Source organism: Tigriopus californicus, chromosome 7 (genome assembly GCF_007210705.1).
Source record: "Tigriopus californicus strain San Diego chromosome 7, Tcal_SD_v2.1, whole genome shotgun sequence".
Classification (NCBI taxonomy): Eukaryota; Metazoa; Arthropoda; class Copepoda; order Harpacticoida; family Harpacticidae; genus Tigriopus; species Tigriopus californicus.
Window position 1 is genome coordinate 4,711,794 of NC_081446.1, and position 22,951 is coordinate 4,734,744.

Consider the following 22,951-nt stretch of genomic DNA (forward strand, 5'->3'; position numbering starts at 1 on the left):
TGAGGAGGATGAAGAGGAGGATAATTCAAGCATCATCGTTGGTAATGCTGCCAGATACAGCATTAAGCAGATGGTCGATGGTCGATGGCTCAGACCAAAATAGAAGATTCGACACAGATCGAAACCGCAAAAACCAACTCATACCACGAGTATCCTCAAAGAAGCAGTGAAAGAGCCCGCAAGGATTCCCCCCTAAAACCGTCTTTGAGTCAAAGAAATGCCCCACATCGATTGTTCGGTTGATCTTTCTTGGTGGCCAAAAAACATTCCATGTTCAAAAACCATCCTTCGGCTCGATTAGAGTCTTAGCGATCGGAGGTGGCGTTTGACCAAGATGAACAAAGAGCTTCATTGCAAGCATCCAAGCGTGTTCAAGTCCAAGTTCTATCAACTTCGAGCGAGAAACAGTCACGTAATTAGTATCGGTGATATCCTTAAAGAATCCACGCCCTTGGGTGGAGCCCGAATCATGTGATCATAAATGCATAGGTAGGTGAACAAGGCTTTTTGTTACGACGAATCGCACATGTGTGATAGTCACAAGAGTGTGGAGAGCGTATGTGCGAGTAAGCGCAATTCATGTACTATGTCTGTCTTTGTTGGTCTAGAAATCACGGACCATTCGAACGAACCATGCATATAGCTCAACACAGGAAACCAATGGCAATAAAAATCGGAAAATAAACCATTGATCAGGACGGGAAGCTTCATTACACACATTCATGAATCATCATGCACTCATTGGGCTACGTTGACCCTTTTCTTAGAAGTTCGTGCGATACATCTCGGCCGAACTCGGAGGAACAAAAGCAGTCAATATTTCACTTTGCTCGTAAATCTAAACGCTCCCGAAAATATGGTCCCATAAACTAGACAACGACCGGGGGATCGTCTTTCTTGGACCATGAGCCTCAAGGGTCGCCTTTGGTTGTCATGGATGCTCTTTGGCGGGCTAAGTTGTTTGATATGGACGCTCATTGTTCCAATTCAAGCCTCAAGCATTCAAAAGCATCCTCGTCATCACCATCCCCGTTCTCATTCTCACCATCGCCATCACAAACATAACTCGAGTATTCAGCATCATAATGACAAGTCAAAAAGATCGCCCTCTATCAAACATTCGGGTTGTCAGGACGACAAGGATTGCATCCTTGGAACGATTTGCGTGAATAGCAAATGCCTCACGGTGCCTTGCCAAACCCATGAAATTTGCCAGAAATTTGGAGGCGAGTTTGAGCGACATTGTCAAGAGGAAGTTTGCACCCGGAAGATCTCGCCTATCGCTCAGAAACTAACCCGGTCACCTGGATCTCGATGTCGGTACAATGAGGAGTGTTCCCAAAACGAGATTTGTATTGGGAGGCTTTGTCAGAGGAAGACTTGCCATTCGGATGACGATTGTCGGGCCTTCACGGAGTTTCCCACTAAATGTTCCTACGATGTTTGCACTCCTCATTGGTGCGATGACGATGAGGATTGTCCCCGGCATTATGGATGCTACGAGGACAGGGTCAGGCTGATATAGGTTAAAGAAACAAAGTTGAGAAAGATATCTGATAGGGGTGTTATTCCTTTCAGGAATGGTCACGAGGAAATTTCAAGTTTTGCAAGCCTTACTATGCGGAATGTGGAGGTGGTAGTAATTGCGATTGCGGCCATTCTGTGCTGCATTGCGCCCATGGGAAGTGTTTTTGCAAGGCCAAAGATAGTACGGAACAATGTCCCATGTGCCATTCCAGTCGGGATTGTTCAAATTGTCAGAAATGCGACGATCAACTCTGTGTGGATGACTTTGACAAGATCTTGGGCGGGGACCCGGAATGTGTGGGTAAAGTGGATGGAGTTTGTCAGCCTCTTTGTCCGAATTGTTGTCAAGATTCGGATTGCGTGACTGAATGTCGGGGAACCATGTGCTGTGACGGAGAATGTCACTATGAGGCTTATGAGAAATTGCCCAATGTGTGCAGGTTTGAGCGGTTATTTTTATTTGCGACGAAAATATAATGCATATGATCTGGGTTTGATAACTCTATTTCACAGGTGCGAGACATACTGCGATGACCCTGATTTTGAATGCACACCGATTCCCGTTTTGAATTTTAAGAAAGTGTGCTTGAGGCGCCAAGATATCTGTGAGGTTCCGAACACGACGCCTTCATTCAGACCCGACAAAAGCATGGGCACTTCTGAACACATATTCGCAACTTCAAGACCAACGACGACAACAACTACCACGCCTCTAACAACAACAACGACTGCCACAAGAACTACTACTACTACAACTACCACTACAACTACCGCTACAACTACCACTACAACATCAACTACGACGACGACCACCACCACCACCACCACCACCACCACAACAACAACAACAACAACAACAACAACAACAACTACGACGACGACGACAACCACGACGACAACTACTACAACAACTACGACGACAACCACGACGACAACTACTACAACAACAACGACGACGACGACAACAACTCCAGAGTGTGTGCTGGATCGTGATTGCCGAGGATTTTGCGATTATTGCCGCGGTAATATTTGTTTCACGAAACCTCGAGAGTCGTGCTGTCTCCGCGATACGGACTGTTCGGGTCTTTGCGACCTTTGCCAAGGCCATCAGTGTATTCGTATGGACCGAAATGTCTGTTGTCTTTCCAACTCGGATTGCTCCAGCGTTTGCGATGAATGCGTCCACAACAAATGTCGTCCCAAACCAAGACACGAATGCTGTGAATTGGACTCCGATTGTCGCGGACCCTGCGAGAAATGTGACCGAAACCAATGCGTCACTTTGCCAAGAACTGATTGTTGCATGGTGGATGATGATTGTCCAGGCCAATGCCAAGAATGTCGCAATCACAAGTGCCACCAGATAAAAGGAGCCTGTCTCAAGTTCAGCGATTGCCAAAACACGGAATATTGTGACAATTGCCAATGCAAACAGAAGATTTGCGAACATCAAGCCGAATGTCCGCCTTGTTCGAAATGCTGCATCGTCGACGGGCAAAAGATCTGCCAAGGTCGGCAATGTTGCCAACGAGACGGGGACTGCATTCCAACTGGATCGCTACCCATGGTTTGTGACGATGGGTCATGTGCCACAGGATGCGAGCGGAACTTTCAATGCCACACCTACTCAAAATGCCACGTGTGCGACAAGGTGACCACGTGGATAACTATTTCATTCAATATGCAGAGTACTACAACCCCTTTCTACCCACAGTCTTCAGGTAAATGTCGAGTGGATCCCAATAAGCAATGTTGCAATACCAACGATGATTGCGACCAATTGCAAGTGTGCAGTCAAGGCGCTTGCGTTCTCCGGCGATGTCTCGGAATCTCGGATTGTCCTGATTGCTACTTTTGTTGCGTCAACGACGGATCCTGCGTGGTCGAGAAGGCCAGTGGCCTTTGCTATCGGAAGCCTTGCTGCAATCGCGATTCTGATTGTGAGGCGATTGGTAAGAAGTGTATCAACCGGGTTTGTATCACGGAGGAATCCGCGGCAAAAACCCTCCAGCATTTGGTGACCAAGATCCATGCCTTGAAATGGACCACTTCCGAGCCACGGACCGCGCGACCTTTTCGACCAGGGTCGGTATACGACCAACCTCGAGATTTGGACGTGGTTCATGAAGTGCATGCGGAATCTATCGAGAGAACCGCTCACCCTCGAAAACACCATCGCCAATCGCACTCAAATAACCCGCGAAACAAGCATCGGGACAAACAAAATGAAGCTACTTTGTTGTACGAATATTGATAGGGGATGATGACCTTCAAAATCAACCGCAGTTCCTTGTTGTCGATAAAACACACCCATACTCGTCGTATCAACCAGCAGTAAAATGTGGCAGGGGAGTCCCAAATTGACCATCCATCTTGATACTTGAGGGTGCGAGCGATTTCAGAGCGTAACGCCATTAGATCATTAGCACTACTGTTGACAAAAGCCGAATTTCGAAGTTTTAATGGTTTCCAAATGGTGTATTAATAGCCGCCAAAGAAGATCAAGTCCTTGGCACATTGACAGGTGTGTGATAATGTAGTATGTACAGTACGTTTCCTTTGAGGTGAATGCACTATTCCAACTTGGTTGGCCAAAAGATGTCCCCAGTCCAGACCTTTTTTTGGGAGTCGATATGGACTCGAATCCAAGGCGAGAATAATTGACACCTTCCTCCTTGGCATCCTTTCATTCATCTATCAAATGTAAATAGAATCCCAGGTATGTACGTTTTTTCCTGCTAAATTTCCAGACACTTTGACACTTCAGGACGAGATAATTGGGGTAATTAATCCCAGCATGCCTAGCAATATTTACGGACATACATCCTACTCGTTCGTACGTTATGCTCGTCTGGCCAGTAATTGAATTTTAAGACACTTTTTTAACCCTCCGACCTGATGAGCGAATATGCGAGGCAGGAAGCCGACCGTGAACAGATCACCACGGATCGTGTCTCGTTTCTTTGACTTGGTCGTTTTATGTTCATGACGTTAATGAATGAGTTGGAAACCTCGTAAAATAGTGAACTTCCCTAAGATTCGAGAATGTGAATGGAGTGAATGGACTTTGTGTGCACGAGGTTTGACATACACCTAGGAAATGATATTTTGGCAGATGAACAAGAATGACTCTTGCGAGTAGGGTGACAGTTCAGGTGCTACCTACCCTAGGTATAGGTAGGTGCGTAGTAGGTAGGCACACCGTGGAAAGCTACAGACAGTATTTACCTTCTTTCCTTCCTGCCATCCTCACGTCTCCACAATGAAAGCAGTCGGTTTATCGTCTCGCGTGGCCCGCTTGTTTGTTATTGGCACAAGTCACTACAAAGTAGTAGAATCTCGAGTCGAGTACTTGTTCGTCTTCCTTTTATTCTTTAGTCCTTTGGGCGAGCTCGATCGATATTCGGAAGGGATTTTGGCGCAAGACAAAGTGGAACCGCTGGAAAGGCGGACTCTCTCCGCGTTCTGATGGCCGGGTACCTTGGAAAGTGAGGGCCACTTTCACCCTGGAACAGAGGTTACTTTCGAGGCTGTTGAGTCTTCGAAAGTGGTGGTCTTTCTTGAGAAGTCTTGGGAGAAAAAGGCCGAGGCTTCGACCACAGAGCGAACTTCAAGTCCGCTCCACAGCCTTTGAGCCAAAGTCTGTTCCCACCTTTCCGTGTTCCATCCTCGAAAGCCTCGGAATTCGGGAACTCTTGAGAAAGCACAAGAACAAGAAGAAAGTCTCCCGCTTGAAATGGGAAAGCAGAGCTCAGCTCTGTCTTCTTCTCATCTCTCTCTCTCTCTTTCTCTGTCTGTTCCTCTTTTCTTCCACACCTGTGGGAACAACTTTCCTCGTCAGTTTCCTCCTCCTTGGAACTAAGCTTTGTTCCCAATGGGCTCTTGACATGTTCTGCACTCTGGATGAAAGGGAACAAACACATACTTGTATCGTGCATATGAGCAAACCTGACTCGAGCTTTCCCGACTTATTCTCACACACTCACTCATGCTTTCAAACGTACACTGCTTACCAGAAGTTCTTTGAGCAAACGTAGAAGGTTAGTCATACGTGCAGGAGGAATATCTGTTTGGTAGCAACAAACGGAAAATGCCATCCTTAATTTTTCTTCAAGACCCAATCGCTAATTTCAGCCGCTCTTAAACGTCAATAACAATTGAAGTTGAACTTTTCAATTTCAAGCTTGCCCATAAATCAACAACTTCGACTAGTTTACTAGCGTACATGCAATGAACGAACGACTTGCACATGAAAGAGGAGCAGGTGCCATTCCTGGTTATTACCGCTACCAGCATCATCATCCTTGTCATAACGATTCGAGCGATCCCCTCTTGTACATGTTGGTCAGGACACCAAAGGTAGGTAGATAGTTATATTGTACTCTAGAAGGGCCACTGGCCTCATCAAAGAGAGAGAAGCGAAGCAAAGCAAAGTAAGGTGTTTGCACCAAAGCATGAAGATTCGGGACTCGGGACATACGACCCACTACACTGGGAGGGATGAAAATTCGGACCGGGCATAACAACAACTCCGAGATAACGAAAAGGGGGTAGGAGGCGGAAATCTATTGATTTTTATGCCACAAACCACTGGCAGATGCACATCTAAATGATGCTTTTTTGGCCATGGGGGAGTGAGTTCAAGGCAGAGAGGGAGAGACACGGAGAAAGAGAGGGACAACCAAATGCTGAGGGTGAGTATGGCATGTGCCCGCCACTTAACTTTCCACCAAGCTCCGAACTTGTTCTGTGATCCTGTCTCCTGGGAAAGCGATGCAGGCTTTTGGGGACGACTTTCGGGTCCATTTTCCAGGAAATGGGACCAAATCTACCTGCTCTAGGGACGAAAGTTCCCCGGGTTACTACAGCCATCATCCGGAAGGTCTGGGCCCAGCATATGGGAATCGAGGGGCTATCCCATTCTAGAAACGGATCCCAAGTCCCAAGAACACTGACTCTTGTGTGCCCAACGCCATTGCTGGAAGTGTGCCAAACTCGCCGAAGAGGGGAAAGCCACCAATCCCGCCTGTTTCCCCCGCCCTATTCCTGCTTTGCATTTGTAGGGATCGACAGCATTAAAGACGGGGAGGGAGGGGGAATCTCACCTCGTGGAGGGAAAAAGGAGAGCTTTGCTATGGAGGCAAACGGACAATGGTACCTCTGGTGTGAAACGGACGTTCAAAGCTCTGGATGTTATTGTGGATTAAAGCGCGGGAAAAGGTCCAGCCAATTCTATTGTAGTACCTGGCCATTTCTCGTTATGGTTTTTTTTCTTAATCTATCAGACATGACATTTCTTACATTGAGTGACATCCTTTGTATCGGTTACAAAATCCGTTAAATCTTAGCTACAAAAAAAGTAATATTCATTGCATTGGGTCTGAAGCAATTGACATTGATTTCATAGTCATAGCTTCTATTAAATTACCTTCAAGGCATTTGGACAGGTCGTATCTAAAGTCATAGCAAGTTGCAATATTAGCTAATTCAAGTAATACATTGTTCAACTACTTCTTTTTGATATGATCGACGATTGCGAAATATCCTTAATGTCTTTTTTCATTATTTAAATGTATTGTAGTGATGCAATGTAGTTTGGGATGTCTCAACTATTCCTGACGGATGTAAAGGTGATTCATATTTTAACCGAGATGTCTTGGACCGAAGAAAAAGAAATCAAGGCAACACACTCGATAAAAGAGCAATGTGAGCTGAACAGAATGCTACATAATCAAACGATTGAAAGTTTTCTGGTTTTATTCAAACTTTGAAAAATTCTCTCGAAAATATGCAAATGTTCGACATAGAACTATGGTCTAAAGCCCCTAAAGCGTGGAAAAACTAAATTGATATGTGAGGGGGCACTTGCATGGTCTCTGTGAGGTGTCTTATACGTGGTCACTGATTGTCTATTTGATATTGATCTGGCATTCTGGTTCAATTTAACCCAGGGTATATCCGTTTCTCAATTAACAAATCATATATATTGAGTTCTTTTTGCCAATTTGAGCAAGTCGTTCCACCCTCATTGCTTTTTGAAGAATGGCATGGATTTACTCACTAGAGTCAAGTATTCGCTAGAGTTGACCTGAAAGATAGGATGATCCCCAAGGCCGTAGCATCCACATTACTAAGCTGTGGTAAATATCTGACTCATGACTTTGAGTTTCAAGCCACAATATGACTAAGGAAACACAAGATCTTTCATAAATACGGTGACTCAAAAACATACATCTAACTCATTAACGAATAGTCAATAAGAATGATTAGTTTTGAACCTAGATGGATTTGGCATTCATGTACTACATGTGTAAATTTATTGGTGATTATAATTTCTAATTAAGTGATTGCTCAAATGCCAAGACTTCTGGTTGGGTTTTTGTTTGTTAAAGAAACAAAAGGACAAAAAATGTCTTTGAAAAAAGCTTAGATTAGTATATCAATCATTTAGAGTACATTAAGAAATATGATTGTCCAAAAACTAGTCGAACAATATCTTTTATCCTCTTAGTACTAACATACGCTGTCATATGTACCATTTTTGCATTTTTCGGAGAGATTTCATCACTGATATCAAGGACCCAATTAACTATTTAAAGCTATCTTTGAGGAATAAAATAATTGGTCAGGATCATTTGCGTGCATTGGTCGTTAGAATGACACTATTTTGAAATGTAATGGATTTGCATTTATTTTGATGAAACGATCAAGTGTGGCTTCGTTAGTGTTGCCATAAATTTGAATAATCTAGTCAGCGTTTTGAGTCCAATGAGTGGCATCCAGTCGAACTTTCCTTGCAGAAGAAATTAATTTCTTTAACAAGACTTCGGAGAAAATATCACATTTCTAGGGCAAGCAAACTGAATTTCAATGTTTTATATTGAATGTGCCAAAATGAAGGCATCAATTGTTCAAACTATTTTTTTTCTGCGTCACTTCTTTCTGTTTATTTTTTATTTCCTCGCCATGAAATGATTTGACTTGATTTTATTCCAGTTTTCAAGGTAGGATAAGCGAGAAGAAAGGCATAAGGGGCACTAAATCATTTGATTCTGTCAAAGAACGAAGAGCCCATATCAGTACACAAGTACACGTACATACAGAAACTCATAGCGGAGTAGCACCGAGGACGATGTAATAGAATCGTATACTTTGAGTCTCCAAAGGAGATTTGAAAGCTTGTTTAGGCGTCAAGTGTTATTGCCTGTTTATGATATGATGTTCCATGAAGAAAGATCCTCGCTCCTTTGTCATCTATTCGTTTGTTGAAAGACAATTCAATGGTGCACTTGGCTCAATGGTGAGGCGAACAATCGTAAAAAATGCAAGTGTACCGATCTCTAAGGATAGATATGAGATTAATCGCCAGCGAAAGGAGTTGCTCTGTCAACATTCATTTAGTACTTAAAAAAAAGGAATTCCCAGGCGAGCTGGATGGCGCTAATGCAATATTTCAATAAAAGAAAGTGAAGACTGCCAACTATTGTAAGGGATGTCGTGGCCTTACGTTATGCCTTATGTTAAATCATGGTGAACTTTTCAAATGCAAGGGCTATCTTTTACTGGAAAAAATGCCTGCTATTTGTGTACCTCTGTGGTGGGGCCTATGTCTCCAAATTCGCCGAAGCGAATTTAGCTTTCTAAGAGCGAAAGAATAATATGAACGAGGTAAAAGAATTGTTTAAAGAAGATGGAGAGCTGCAATAGGGTCTAATGAACAATATTTGAATTTAAGAAAGGAGAAGAAACTCTTATATGAGGCAAAATGTCAGGTTTTTGTGAGTATAAACGCACATATGACTGAAATATCTACCATAAATAAAAAAAGCCAATGTACGGATACAGGTTTCACACAATGATGAATGGGATGTCAACAAAGGAAGCTCAAATTGTCTCCATAATAGGAAAATGAACACAAAATGAGCAACAAAAAACGTAAGACGAGAGAAAATTTATTTTATTTAATTCTTTAACGTCGTTACAAGTCTTCAAGGTGACAGAGAGCACAATTATCTGGCACTTAGTTTAAGGTGTTGTTGTTGGTGTTGGTCTGCCATTTAGGGGTCAAGCTACAAGTTAGGAATAATACCTGATCGAACCGGTCGAATCCAAAACGGCAAGCTTTGCAGGACATTCATGGAGTAAAGCAAGCCCACGAAAGCTCTTCCTTTTCTTCAGACTAGCTCCCATGAGGACTCCCATGTTTAACCCAGTATATGAGTGCATGAAAAAATTACTCACTGCCTGATAGCAATTAATGCCGTAGGTCTACTGCTGAAACAAGTAAAAAAATATGTTCCAGGACCACACTGAGTCGCGATTTTATCCAACTCTGTGTCAAATTTGGCTTCGTCAACCAGCCACTTCCCAAAACACAGTCTCACAGTCTTCTGAATGGAAGATGGCGACAGTTTCTGACACTGGCGACGCCCAACTGAAATCGTCCATTGACTTGGTTTGGTCACACTTTGATCATACCGTAGAAGCCATAAACAAAAAAAACGACGACTTGTGTTACTTATGGCAGAAAGTCAAAGCTGTTAACAAGTTGTCAACATCGCTTGTTGGATACCCTGAAATCATGCCAAAATATTAAAATACTGATATTTTGCTTTTACAACATCGGAAATCGGTACGAAATGAACGCAGTAACTGTTCCACAAATCATCCCTCGATTTCAGCTCGATAGATAACGAATTGTCTTCCGCATCTCCATGAAGCACTTTTTCAAAACTTGTTGTTTTCAATATGCCTTTAGCAAGTACTCATTCGCAGCTAAATTTACCGTAGTATGAAAGAATATCAAAGTAGTTTTTCAAGTTTATTTGAGAAATATACCACGACGTTTTTGGGCATTGCTATCGAAAATTTAGAGTAATTTAAGCTTGAGAGCATACTTGAAAGTGCATGGTGGCCCATTTGTAACGGGACACCGTGAATACTCATTTAACATAAAAAGTAAGGACTGATGTGCAAATCAAATTTCAAAGAGATTGTGCGCAAACTAGCCACAACTCAATGGTGGAAATTTCACCTGTTAATCATCATCAGGGCTGTTCAAAGAATACATTTTTTTTCACTTTTCCGGTTTTGTTGCTTTATTTGCATTGATTGTCTATTAGCCTTTTTTCACTGTTTAAAATACAAGAAGGTGACTTTTTTCATTAATTTTTCCTAGAGGAAAACGAAACGATTTACAGAAAAAATATCCGTTTCACTACTTTTGCTCTTTGTTGTTCTTTTCTGAACAATCTGATTATCTCAATTTTTGCACAACTTTTCAAGGGTTCCACGCCATCGTGACACTACTCCTAGCAAGTGATATTAAAATATATGGATTCAAGAGTGAACCTTATGAATTAATTTTTAGAAATTGCAAAATTCCAAATTCAACCATATTTTTTATGAACAGCCAGTGTACAATGACGTTTTGCCCTATGGCTACCTGATTTCAATAAGTACCATATGTTCCGACATTTTTAGGGGGCAAGATACAGCCTGGACAATCAGTTTGTTGTTAAACTCACTTCCTGACGACTTGAATGTTTGACTGACCGCGGTTATGAAGACGAAAAGCAAACTCCTTGCATGGAAACACTATCTTAATGTTCCTGAGGGGAGAGGGATCAATACAGCAAAAGCTAGAACCATTCAACTAATTGATTGTCTCATCATCGGCCAAAATTTATGAGAGTTAAAACTTGGACGAAATTTTGAGGTTAAACACGATGAGCCCAAAAGCACCAAATTGGTCCTAAATAACGGATCTCCCTACCTCTTAATTTGAGATGCCTTCAAATGTTATAAAACTGATCTGAATGATTGAAATAATTCAGATTAAATGGAAATGCATCAACAATTCGGACATTTGGGCAAGCGCTGTTAGCAGCAAAGAAACTTGCCTGCCAATGCCAGTGAAGTAAATTGGCGTTTTAACTAGTTTTAACGAAGGCGACCTTTACTCATATGGCAAGCTCTGGCAGGTTCGTTTGTTAGCTGGTACCAGTGTCAGCGATGCAAGTTTCGGGCTTCAAACACGTTTTCGAGAAGCTGACCCTTCATTTACATTACTTTATGAGAAAAGGTCATCTTCGTTAAAACCAGTTCGAAACGCCAATTTTGCATCACTGGCATTGGCAGGCAAGTTTGTTGGCTGGTACCATCGCTTGCCTAAATGTCCGAATCGCAATGTGAAAGAAGGGTCAGCTTCTCAAAAACGTGTTTGAAGCACCAAACTTGCATCATTGACACTTGTACCAGCAAACGAACGAACCTGCCAGAGCTTGCCTAACCGTCCCTAGAGGGTAGCATTTTTCACCTGACAATGAGCATGACTGGTCTTAATTTCAGGTTATTTTTCTCTTGACTGACGTTGTGCCCGACCTGATATTCATGCAATTTCGTGTTGTCAGTTATTCCATTTTATTCATTGACATGGTATAGTTTCAGCATCACAGACAGTCAATCTAAAACGAGACCACCTTCTGGGCCTTTTTAACGCTACCAAGGGCCAGCTTATCATACCGGGGTCGCTTCAAGACGGGCTCGTCCTCGATGTTGCTGCCATCCACCCGGTCCACTCGAACTTCATCGCGATCATCCTTTTGAGCCTTACGCGGACACTCGCTTTTCAAATGCTCCACGCTACCGCAAAATCGACAACCACCACCCTTAGGATACATACCCCGGGGATTGTCCGGACAGGCCTTGGCCAGATGACCCGTCTCTTGACACACAAAACATACGGCAAATGCATACGCTTCGCCGCCTTTGCGTTTGGACTGACACTCTTTAGCCGTATGCTCGTTGGACCCGCACTTGAAACATTGACCCACTTGATCTTTGACGGTCTGATGGGAGAGTTGCGACTGCGGGCACTCGGATAGTAAATGGCCGGGTTGTCGACAATTGTAGCATACCATTTTCTTGCTCTTGGCCAATTCCTTTTCGGCGTTCCGCCGTTCACGTTTTAGGGCCGCGCGGACTTCGTCGGGTTGGGCTCCGCCGGACTGGAGTGTGTCGCGAAGTTGGCGCAATCGCGCCTCATCTTCCTTCTTGACCCGAAACCCTTGGAAGAGCCCTTCGCCTGCTTGGACCAGTTGACCGGCCTTGTCCTTCTTGAGCGAGGCGGGCTGAGTCGAGGGGCGTGAAGCCGACGGTGTGGCTGGAGTGGGCGGTGCCTCTTTGTCCTTCTTCTTGTTCTTCTTACGACCCGTGCCGTGACCTTTACGCTCGATCTTCATTTGCGTGAGTTCGCGTAATTCTCGACGTCGCTCTTCCGTCAAAGTGGGACAATCCATCTTCCGGTGACCTTTGACCTTACACTGTAGACACTTGTCCTGGGCTCGAACCCGCTTTTTGCTCGGAGTGGGAGTAGGGATCGAATCTCCGGCCACCGCAGACAGGTCAGGGCGGGCAGTCGGGTCTTCATCCGAATCGACTTCAATATCGGCGGGCACTCGTTCGAGATCGGTGGCCGGAGCGGGCGCTTCAAAGGGGGACGAACTGGGATCAGTGGGATCGTGGTCTTCGTCTTCGGGGTTGGGTAGGCGTAGTTTAGTCTGTGGAGTGGAATGAGCGCGGGTCGGCGGACCCAAACCCGCGCGCAGTTGCGACCAGGGCGTAGCTGCCTCGGGCAGGCGGGCGTTATCGGCTTTGGAACCGCGACTCCGGGCGAAGCGGGTCATGACGAGGAGGCTTGAGGGTGAATCGACGGCCAACGAGTTCCGGAGAGATCCATCCACACGTGGTCACTGATACACTGACTGAGGGAGAGAGAGAAGACGACCCAAGTTTGTTTGTTGACAGAAGGGCTCAGCTGATGGGCTCGCTCGGAGGGTGACGAGAAAGAAAATGAGAGAAAGAGCCCTGGCCACCCCGATCGAGATATCTAGATCGAATGGGTTCAAGATTCACCAAGCCTGCCTCGTTCCATCAGAGATGAAATGGCGTCTGGGAGTTCGGATATTAGAAACAGGGACCATGGAGTTATCCATGTTTTAGCAGGTCAATTCGGGAATGACGTTGATAGGTTGACGAGTAGAGGACATAAAATGATCATGGTTCGTCAGTAATCTGTGGTTCTATGAAAATGGTTTGTTAGGGAGCATGTTTATATCACAAATAAACTCAGACATGAATTGGTAAGTAAAAGGAACCGTTTCTATCAACAATGGTATGTCATTTGAGCATGGCAGTCAGTCTTCATTTTTTTTAATTAAGATGCAAAAAGGCAAACTGGCCCTTGGACGGGAGCTAAATCATTCCGCACTCTTTTGTTTAGTCACTCTCAGGTCCAACAAGAGCCTGGAGCGTCGGAGTTCAGCCTAAGCTGCCTCAATGGAAATCAGGCCGGGCTAGTGGCCCATCCATCGCCGAGGTTGCCCTAGCCTCTATCCACGGGATTGCGCCCAGCCGCCGTACGCCGCCGAACCGCCTAACGCCATCCGGACGATCCGGACCCTTGGCTCGAGTATCGGCTGGACCTTTCCCCATAGCCTTCCACCGATTATACCTTCACGCCCTAGGGCCCGTTAAATCCGCGCTGACGTTGGACCGGCTGGGCCTTGTGTGATTGTCGATTGCCGGATTGATCGCCGTTTTCACGCTACTCAACGGGTAAGTTAGACTAGTCTGATGTGGACTAGGCTCAAAAAGTTTGTCGGAGGGAGGGGGGCGGGAAAAGGGGGAGGGGCTGTAATGGATGACCGGGATAAGACTGGATTAACGGCTTGATCAGATTCTTGTTTTAGTAGTCATGTCCGCGGAGGAGGATGAGAATTTGTCGGACGCGTCTCTCATTGAAGAGGAGGATGAGGGCGCTGGCGGCGAGTTGGACCACGCTCCCCCCGACGGACCCGAGGGACCCATCATCGATCAAGTCATGGATGAAGACGAAGCTGCCATGGATGTGCCCGGAACGGAAGCCGAGACCCGCCCCACGCCTCGACGGGCGCCTGCCCCGGTCCCCGTGTTACGCCCTTCAATCGATGAAGAAAATGGTAGCTCCGCCTCGTCCACCATTGAATTACCGGGCGATCCCATTACGGCCTCGGCGCCGGACACGGAAACGCCCTCGTCGGCCAACGAAGAGGAACCGCTCGAGATCGACGATACGGTCGACGATTTGGAGATTGACGAGAGCGTAGATCACGCTGATCCCTGGCCTCACAGTGATCCCGATCAGCCCGAATTTACGGGTTTCACGCCCGTCGTGGTCAATCAGGCCAGCCAAAGGCAAGTCGAGTTTCACGCTTTCTTACGGCGGGAGTTTCCCAAACCTGCCAAAAGATCCATGGAGTCGACCGAGGTCACGGACATGACCTTGCCCCCTCCGCCCCCTCCCCCTTCGGCGGCCGTACTCTTGCCCCCGCCGCCCAAATTGATGAAGAAACCCAGCCATGGGCCCGCAATTCATGTTCCGGGGGTGGGGCGAGAAACTTCGGGGCGGGTCTGGAAGCCCGCGCCCAGTTTGTTTAAGCCGCTGGAGTTAGGCTGGAAACGGGAGGTGATTTACAAACAACGACCCGATGGATCGTACGACGTGAACCGCGAGCCGGAAATTATCTACCACGCCCCGTTTCAAGCGGGTGTTGAACCGGTGGCATTTCGACAGTTCAGCGATATGGCCGCCTTTCGTAAGTGACCCTTTATTATGCTTGAACTTCAAGATTCTTTGATGTAATGTCGATTGTATGCAACTAAATGATTGTATTGGTCCCATTTTAGTCCAAGATCATCCGCAGTTAAATTATCAGAACTTTTCGTTCCGCCAAGAACCCATCCAAGCGCCCATTAACCAAGAGATCGTGCGGGGTCAAAATGAACCAGCTACCATCCACCCCGGCCTCAAATTCATACCCCCGCCTTTGATCCGCACCAAACCGGAGATTGCTCCGCCCACCTCGTCGCCCCTCCACAATTTTCCGGCCGGATTACTGCCACCATCGACCACTCTGAAACGGAAATCCTCGTCCACCCCGGTCGTTCCATCAACGTTGCCGGGCAATCCATCCATGACCATCACCCCAATTTCCGGGGGGGTGAGTCGCCCCGGCAGTTTTCATATTCCCTCGTCGTGGGCCTCGGGTACCATACCCCATCAGAAGAAAGTGCTCCGACCCAAACACTCGACCATGGTCACGTGCAACATCCACTGTCCCGGAGTGACCGAACGGGTGCCCTCGCTCTCGTGCGTGTCATGTCACAGCATGTTTCATCCGCCGTGTGTGGGTCTGCTCGAAGGGTTGGATTACGAATCCACGTGTGACTTCTATTGCACCTCATGCCAGCCGCCACCCGGGAAGGAGAACTCGGTGCCCAGTCCTTGGCCAAGGACCACAATGTCCCCGGCCACCAACCATCCGACGACTCCGCGACGACCCTCGGTGGCCGAAAACACCAGACCCGAACGTCCCGTCCCTCAATTAGTACCTCTGAACAAGCCGGCTACTCTACCGAATGTGAATGGGACTTTGGAGCCCAATAAGAACGAGGTCAAACCCCTCAGGCCCCTTGAGGCTCAATCCATTATCAATATCGCTGGTATCAAGTATTTAGCCGTGCCTCATCCCAATAAGACGCGTGTAGCAGCCGCCAAGCAAAAACGAGCCGTCTTGGTTCAAAACCAAATGTCCAAGTTGGGATCTGGGGACAGATCGTGTCTCCCGAATGAGTTGCTTCCGATCTTGCTGAAACCTACCAAGGATGCCCCCAAAGCGATGCCCATTTTCGAGGTGGAAGAAACGCTCGAAGGGAAACTCCTGCTTTTGCCTACCACTGGGCCACTGAAACCTGGCGAGAATCCATTTCAACAATCCCCAACCTCCAAGGTATTACTCATTACTTGAACGCATATTGCTGCTCATCGAGTCTGTTTGTGAATGAACATTGCGTTTTCAGGATTCTTCCGGAGCCGAGAACCAACCACGGGCAGCCGATCAAGTATTTTCAAAGGACGTCAGTGCCATGTACTTTGCCATGGTTAATGTGTTCAAGTATCTGGGTACATCCGAGCGGCTCAACGCCACCAAAGTATGCAAACTTTGGAATGAGTTGCTGAAGCAACAATCGCTCTGGAAAACAGTCTCTCTTAAGGTAAGTCCTTGAATCGTGGGAGGGCCTTGGAAGTGGAAGTACTAAGGCATGATAAATCTTCTGTTCAGGGAATCTACGTCACCAATTGGGCGACTTTTGCGGACTTCTTGTTCAAAGTCCAGCCCAATCGTCTTGATTTCCGCCGAATGGCGGTCCCAAGTTCGGAAGAGCCTCAGATATGGCAAAATGTCTTGGGTATTGTCTGTGGATTGCGTTCATTGACCAACATCGAGTTCCTTCGCATTTCCAACCAGGCATTGTGTCAGATCACATCGGCATGTCCCAATCTGAAATCTGTAGTGGCTGCGAATATCGTTCCAAGTGATCTGGATCTCGCCAACATGAATCCCAAGAGTAGAATTCACGAACTCAAGCTTCGCTCTAGTGCGGGCAAATTGACTTTCCCCACGGGCTACGAGCACTTCTCTAAATTTGGATCAGATCTGAGTGTGTTGTCGTTATTAAACACTAGTATCACACCCGGAGATGTGGTCCATATTGCCAGTTTGACGAACTTGACTCATTTGGAGTTGGGGGATTGCACCAAGTTTGGAGACTCGCCTTCAGCCTTGTTCCAATCTTTGGGTGCCCTGAAGCAGTTAAAGAGCCTCCGATTGGAAAAGAGTGTGTTGGGGATCCATTTGGGCGAATTGAGATGGAACACGAATTTGGAAAACCTGGAACTCATCAATGTTCAACTCAAAGAAGGCTTTGGCGATGGATTAGTTCGTTTGCAGTCATTGAAGAAGCTACTTCTGATTCCTATTTACAAAGATGAGGTAAGAGCGAAAGAAAAAAAAAGAAGAACAAAAAGTGGCGGGACACTTCTCCGTTCTACATTTTGACCGCTTCTATTTCTATTTTATTTGCAGGTGGCCTCGATCAACTCGGAGATCTTGGATTCGGCCCTTTCCATGTCGCAGTTGACCCACTTCTATCTTGGTCTGACCACGGAGTGGCTCAATTCCATGAAGACCCTCATGGATAGTAGTTCACAGAAAGATAGCTTCCCCATTCTGGTGAAAGGTGTGTGCGAGATGTACTCCCTGTCCAAGCTGTTCAAGGCTTTGCAAACCGCTCTCCCCAATTCGACTGTCAAGGTACTCAAGATGAAGCAGCAGTCCACCACCAAGCAATTTATTGATGGTTTCAAATGAACAAGTTGTCCGAATATAATATATCAAACTCCTTCATGACACCATCTCCTTTTTGATGGGATGAAAATAGATAATGCCTTGGAACTAGGGGAAGAAGTTTTGAGGTGAAAGAAAAGGTGAGGGAGGGGTGCAAATGATCACGCACTAGATCTAGTCAGTTTCGTTCATGGATCGTGCATTCACCCCTGGCTCAACGTGAAGAAATGAATAAGTGGATCATTATCGATGGATCAATGGGGGGGGGAGGAGAGAAGAGAAGAGAAGAACGAAAGAATGCTGGAGGATCAAACGATCCACGACTCGATCCAGTTATGGTTGGCCAATCCACTCTAGAGACGTTCCGAAACAAGGTCCATAGGGATATGGAACGAATTTCCCCATGTCTCCAGGCATTCATTAGACACTTGTTAACTTGGGTAAGGCAGTGAGAGACCGGGCGCTCAGGGGTCTTCGACGATTGTTGCATAAAGAGCATTCATTCACTTGGCTCAGCTCACATCAGCCTTTATTCGCCACATGAACGGATGTTGAGAGCAATATTAAAACAAGTATTCTGATTGAGAATTATGGCCTGAACAGAGGTCAATTGCATAGTGATAGACCATCGATAGATAAGGGACATACAGTATCATGCCTAGTGCTTCATTAGAAAATAACAGTTCAACTCGTGCCAAGTGTTTCTAAGGAATTTCCTTTATATTGGCAATTTTCGACTTCAGTTCACATACATCAGTGTTTTTTTTTGGTCAGTAGCGCTAAATTTTCAATTTTGTTCCCTACTCTACCCGGACTTAAAAACTCGATATTATGTGGTATATCTATTTTTATAAAATAACCCTACTTTCCAAGTGGTCACCCTGTCCATGGCTCTGTGTTACACCCTGAGTTCTTCACAGGCCTTGATTCTTCATCACCCTGAGCCTCATCAGCCTCATCATCACATCAGCATCATCAGCTGACCTCAATCCAATCCTCCTCCTCATCAATATCTTGAATTCCGAACGTTCTCTTTCTTAAATCCGGATGACTCGACATGGTTTGTGAGAAGTGCGAAAAGAAAGGCAAGCTCTCCAAGGTACGCACTGTCATACGGTTTAGACTTCGGTCACGCCCCCACCTAAGGTATTGAAGATAGAGAATCCCATAATCTCCCTCGATCACATTGATAGTATCCAGGCTAATATGCTTGCTGTGTTTGGCAGGTCGTGACTCCGGATCCGTGGAAAAGTGGGGCTTACAAGCACGCCGGCGGGAAAACACTGAATGAGAACAAGCTGCTCACGGCCAAGAGGAAACGCTTCAATCCCACCTCGGTGGATTTCCCCAAGTGCAAAATCTGCAAGAGTCGCGTTCATCAATTTGGGGCCCATTATTGTCAAGAGTGCGCTTACAAAAAGGCCATTTGCGCCTTGTGCGGCGTGAAGCTCATGAAAACCAAGAATTACAAGCAAAGCTCAACGTAGGTAGTAGACCCCTCGAAACCGATTGACCGATTGACTTGCCACACTCACCATGGCGTCCGTGTCCAAGACAGCCGTGTCCAGAATCGTGGCCACGGCTCAACAGGATGAAGATACGCCCACCGATCAGAAACGCTCGCGAGAAGAATACAAGAAGCAGAAGGCCTTGGAAGAGGCCCGAAAATTGGGGACAGCTGCCGCCGCTGTGGATGAAGAGGGCAAAGACATCAACCCTCACATCCCTCAATACATTTCCGATGCGCCTTGGTATCTGGACCCGACCGGACCCACCTTAAAGCATCAACGTGTGCAGGAGGAAAAGGTCAAGACCTTCGCCTCCATTCATGCATTTCCGACGCGCCTTGGTATCTGGACCCGACCGGACCCACCTTAAAGCATCAACGTGTGCAGGAGGAAAAGGTCAGGACCTTCGCCTCCATTCANAGCTGCCGCCGCTGTGGATGAAGAGGGCAAAGACATCAACCCTCACATCCCTCAATACATTTCCGACGCGCCTTGGTATCTGGACCCGACCGGACCCACCTTAAAGCATCAACGTGTGCAGGAGGAAAAGGTCAAGACCTTCGCCTCCATTCATGAGCAAACCCAAAAGGGCATCAACTGGAGTCAGGGTGTGACTACGAAATTCCGAAAAGGTGCTTGTGAGAACTGTGGGGCGATGACGCACAAGAAACGGGATTGTCTGGAGCGACCCCGGAAAGTGGGAGCCAAATTCACGGGTGCGAACTTCGCGCCTGATGAATTTCTGCCCGGAAACTTGGATCTTGGATTCGATGGGAAACGGGATCGTTGGCATGGCTACGATAGTACGGCTTATGGCGAGGTGGTGGAGGAGTTTACCAAGGTGGAAGAGGTCAAGAAGGATTTGAAGAAGGAAAAACTCCATGAAGGCCTAGGCAATCCGGAAGAAGATGACGGGGCCCCCAGTAGTGACGAAGATGAGGATAAGTACGTGGACAAAATGGACATGCCGGGCACGAAAGTGGACGCTGCTGAGCGATACACTGTGAGAAACTTGCGCATTCGCGAAGACACGGCTAAATATTTGAGAAATCTCGATCCCAATTCGGCTCATTACGATCCCAAAACGCGCTCTATGCGTAAGAATCCGTATGAAACCACGGGCAAGTCCGAGACAGAGGTAGCATATGCTGGCGATAACTTTGTCCGCATATCGGGTGACACTGTGGAACACGCCAAGTCACAAATGTTCGCTTGGGAGGCCGGGGCCAAAGGCTTGGATGTGCATGCCCTGGCTGAGCCCACCAAACTCGAGGCCTTGAAGAAAGAGTACACGACCAAGAAGGATACCTTCAAGGACACGGCCAAGAACAGTATTCTGGACAAATACGGAGGGCACGAACATCTGGAAGCCCCGCCGCGTGAGCTCATCTTTTCTCAAACCGAGCATTATGTGGAATACAGTCGGCATGGAACCGTGCTCAAAGGAGACGAGTCCAAAGTGGTGCGATCTCGCTATGAGGAGGATGTCTACCCCAATAATCACACCTCAGTTTGGGGATCATTTTGGAATGAGGGCAAGTGGGGATATAACTGCTGTCACTCATTGGTTCGAAACTCGTATTGCACGGGTGCCGCGGGCCGAGAGGCCAATGCGGCCACCAATTCTCTCTCGATCACGGCCGAAAGCTACGCCGAAAAAGTAGCCCAAGACGAGAAAGCCCAGGTAAACAAATCATCCGCAGACTCCGACAAAGATGATGAGGAAGAAAAAGAGCGGTCAAGAAAGAAGCGAGAGAAAAAGAGAAGAAAGAAGAACAAAAAGCGGAAAAGTAGGAAAGGCAAGAAGAAACGATCAAAATCATCGTCCTCGTCGTCATCCTCGTCGTCGTCGTCCAATGAATCCGATGAAGACTTTGAAACGAAAGTGGCCAAAGCCATGGAAAAGCAAGCCGCGGAGGCCAAAAAGGCCGAGGAGATTCTCAAGACCGACGAAAGAAAACGAACGTACAATTCCATGGCCGGGATAGATGGCGACAAGCCAATGACCGAAGCCGAAATGGAAGCGTATTACAGGAAACGACAACGTCCCGAGGATCCAATGGCTAACTTCAAAGATGATGTTCTGGATCTTTGAGAGCAGAGCCTCTTTTCTTACGCCCTTTACCCGTATGGTCCGACTCAAATAAATGCATCTATTCCCCCCTGAAAAAAAAAACAGACTACACCCACTTGTCTTTGTGCCAAAAATAAGGTCTTTTCCCGAACCCCAATAGCTGTAACTCTTCCGATTGGCCCTCGACGTGGCCAGGTTGGAGGTTGGATGGAAAGGGGGAGCAAAAATCCAGTGTTCCGTTTCGGAAGCACTCATACAATCAATCATGCCCATCAATGTGGCAACAGACGCTTTCCATCTTTTCAGTTCTATCACTTTTCCACAGTACGAGAGAAAGGCGAACACGCCATCCCACTCAAATAACACTTGTACCGACGACCATGGCCATGTTTTCCAGGGGGTTTTTCAAGTAAGATTTACAATTTATATCCCACAGCCATCTTACGATGCTTTGTCGGAACGAGGATGAGCCGACGAAGTCATCTCGTCCACTACTGGATCTGGTCTTCCAGGGACAGAATCCGAGGCTGACGAAGTCTTGAGGATTGCTCCTGACTGAGGACTCATTTTGAAGCTCTCGCACACGTGAGCTAATCTCGCGGAATATCGGCCTTTCAAGGACTCTAACTCCTTCTCATAATTCTTTAGATGGGCCAGATTGGCTTGGAGCAGCTCAAGAATTTGCTCGTCGAGCGCTGAAAAAAGGCAAATCAAATTCACTGGCATTTCTTTCCCAGATGCTATCTATCTATCGCCGCTAACGGCCGAGAAAACCCGCGGGGATTTGGGGCGACCATTTACTTACTCTCGAATCCAGCCACAAATTGGCGCGATTGATCCAAGCCTTGCTGGATCTTTTGGCATTGGACTGAGAAGGCCACGTCCGCTTCATTCTTGGAGTCGAGCTTAATTTCCGACATGGTTGGACGATTGTTTTCTTTAGGGCCTTTTCAAAATAATCTTTGTCTAGAGAAATGAGTTGAACGAACCAGCGTTGCCCTAGGACCAGGGTATTTAAAGGCCAAACTCGTGCTCAAAAGTACCAATTTCAAGAGAAAAGTAAACTAAAGTAGGCACTGTGAGACATATTTTCAGCGCTTGGGCATCATGTCATTATGGCATAATATTGTGTTCACATATGAAATTGATACTCCTGAAAACACATTCCAATCCCCAAAACTGACATAAATTCGGATGGCCTGTCAATGAACATCCTTTTTTCTAGGCAATTGAGGTTCAAGGTTGTCACTTTTGAAAATATTGACCTCTACGGATGCCATCTAGCAACGCTGGCATTATCAAGTAATCCGGATTCCTAGCTTGTCAATGAGTTTAAAGGCCTACGTCAGAATCATTGGATCTAATAATGAACAATCTGAAGAATGGCTTGCTTATGAAATCCAAAAGAAAAGATGGCCATTTCGATTAGCTAACAATTCCATGGGGAAATGGTCAAAAGTTGACGAAGGACGAGAATCATCAACGTTGTACTGAAATTCTAGACTCTAAAAACTGAAACATGTCAGTTTCCACCTGTCAGCAGGTTGAAACGTTTCTTCGGATGATATTATGCGTGGCGCAAAGGAGATATTTGTGGGGAAATTGGTATTTTC

General features: G+C 46.3%; 6 protein-coding genes across 8 annotated transcripts; 4 read left to right on the top strand and 2 right to left on the bottom strand.

The window, feature by feature from the left end:
* Positions 1 to 869: 869 nt before the first annotated feature.
* Positions 870 to 3,891, top strand: LOC131883766 (prolow-density lipoprotein receptor-related protein 1-like). Its single transcript, XM_059231319.1, has 4 exons — positions 870 to 1,510; positions 1,579 to 1,967; positions 2,041 to 3,178; positions 3,242 to 3,891. Exons 1-4 carry the CDS (start codon positions 905 to 907, stop codon positions 3,779 to 3,781), a joined length of 2,673 nt encoding a protein of 890 aa, XP_059087302.1. The 5' UTR covers positions 870 to 904; the 3' UTR covers positions 3,782 to 3,891.
* Positions 3,892 to 11,932: 8,041 nt separating this feature from the next.
* Positions 11,933 to 13,344, bottom strand: LOC131883051 (DNA-binding protein HEXBP-like). The gene has a single exon (XM_059230381.1). It carries the CDS (start codon positions 13,212 to 13,214, stop codon positions 11,994 to 11,996), a length of 1,221 nt encoding a protein of 406 aa, XP_059086364.1. The 5' UTR covers positions 13,215 to 13,344; the 3' UTR covers positions 11,933 to 11,993.
* Positions 13,345 to 13,901: 557 nt separating this feature from the next.
* On the top strand, positions 13,902 to 17,819 carry LOC131883006 (uncharacterized). 3 transcript variants are annotated; one of them, XM_059230330.1, is made up of 6 exons: positions 13,902 to 14,145; positions 14,267 to 15,164; positions 15,256 to 16,358; positions 16,429 to 16,623; positions 16,692 to 17,402; positions 17,496 to 17,819. In XM_059230330.1, the coding sequence occupies exons 2-6, from the start codon at positions 14,285 to 14,287 to the stop codon at positions 17,778 to 17,780; spliced, it is 3,174 nt and encodes a 1,057-aa protein (XP_059086313.1). In that variant the 5' UTR covers positions 13,902 to 14,145; positions 14,267 to 14,284; the 3' UTR covers positions 17,781 to 17,819. The 3 variants fall into 3 exon arrangements, with proteins under 3 accessions (XP_059086313.1, XP_059086315.1, XP_059086314.1); XM_059230332.1 differs by having other exon boundaries at positions 14,280 to 15,164; XM_059230331.1 differs by having other exon boundaries at positions 14,283 to 15,164.
* An 877-nt stretch (positions 17,820 to 18,696) lies between these two features.
* LOC131883009 (cysteine-rich PDZ-binding protein-like) lies at positions 18,697 to 19,378 on the top strand. The gene is made up of 2 exons (XM_059230334.1): positions 18,697 to 18,855; positions 18,983 to 19,378. Exons 1-2 carry the CDS (start codon positions 18,814 to 18,816, stop codon positions 19,241 to 19,243), a joined length of 303 nt encoding a protein of 100 aa, XP_059086317.1. The 5' UTR covers positions 18,697 to 18,813; the 3' UTR covers positions 19,244 to 19,378.
* On the top strand, positions 19,293 to 21,454 carry LOC131883010 (pre-mRNA-splicing factor SLU7-like). Its single transcript, XM_059230335.1, has 2 exons — positions 19,293 to 19,562; positions 19,815 to 21,454. Exons 1-2 carry the CDS (start codon positions 19,293 to 19,295, stop codon positions 21,357 to 21,359), a joined length of 1,815 nt encoding a protein of 604 aa, XP_059086318.1. The 3' UTR covers positions 21,360 to 21,454.
* A 119-nt stretch (positions 21,455 to 21,573) lies between these two features.
* Positions 21,574 to 22,339, bottom strand: LOC131883008 (uncharacterized). The gene is made up of 2 exons (XM_059230333.1): positions 22,144 to 22,339; positions 21,574 to 22,033 (listed from the first exon to the last, which is right to left on the bottom strand). The coding sequence occupies exons 1-2, from the start codon at positions 22,256 to 22,258 to the stop codon at positions 21,780 to 21,782; spliced, it is 369 nt and encodes a 122-aa protein (XP_059086316.1). The 5' UTR covers positions 22,259 to 22,339; the 3' UTR covers positions 21,574 to 21,779.
* Positions 22,340 to 22,951: the final 612 nt, after the last annotated feature.

Coding starts and splice junctions, on each gene's coding strand:
- LOC131883010 (XM_059230335.1), top strand. CDS start 19,293: ATGGCGTCCGTGTCCAAGACAGCCGTGTCCAGAATCGTGGCCACGGCT. Junction 19,563..19,814: donor AACGTGTGCAGGAGGAAAAG/GTCAAGACCTTC, acceptor CAGGAGGAAAAG/GTCAAGACCTTCGCCTCCAT.
- LOC131883051 (XM_059230381.1), bottom strand. CDS start 13,214: ATGACCCGCTTCGCCCGGAGTCGCGGTTCCAAAGCCGATAACGCCCGC.
- LOC131883006 (XM_059230330.1), top strand. CDS start 14,285: ATGTCCGCGGAGGAGGATGAGAATTTGTCGGACGCGTCTCTCATTGAA. Junction 16,624..16,691: donor GGAAAACAGTCTCTCTTAAG/GTAAGTCCTTGA, acceptor TCTTCTGTTCAG/GGAATCTACGTCACCAATTG. Junction 17,403..17,495: donor TTCCTATTTACAAAGATGAG/GTAAGAGCGAAA, acceptor TTTTATTTGCAG/GTGGCCTCGATCAACTCGGA.
- LOC131883009 (XM_059230334.1), top strand. CDS start 18,814: ATGGTTTGTGAGAAGTGCGAAAAGAAAGGCAAGCTCTCCAAG. Junction 18,856..18,982: donor AGAAAGGCAAGCTCTCCAAG/GTACGCACTGTC, acceptor TGTGTTTGGCAG/GTCGTGACTCCGGATCCGTG.
- LOC131883008 (XM_059230333.1), bottom strand. CDS start 22,258: ATGTCGGAAATTAAGCTCGACTCCAAGAATGAAGCGGACGTGGCCTTC. Junction 22,034..22,143: donor ATTTGTGGCTGGATTCGAGA/GTAAGTAAATGG, acceptor GCCTTTTTTCAG/CGCTCGACGAGCAAATTCTT.
- LOC131883766 (XM_059231319.1), top strand. CDS start 905: ATGAGCCTCAAGGGTCGCCTTTGGTTGTCATGGATGCTCTTTGGCGGG. Junction 1,511..1,578: donor ATGGATGCTACGAGGACAGG/GTCAGGCTGATA, acceptor TATTCCTTTCAG/GAATGGTCACGAGGAAATTT. Junction 1,968..2,040: donor AAATTGCCCAATGTGTGCAG/GTTTGAGCGGTT, acceptor TCTATTTCACAG/GTGCGAGACATACTGCGATG.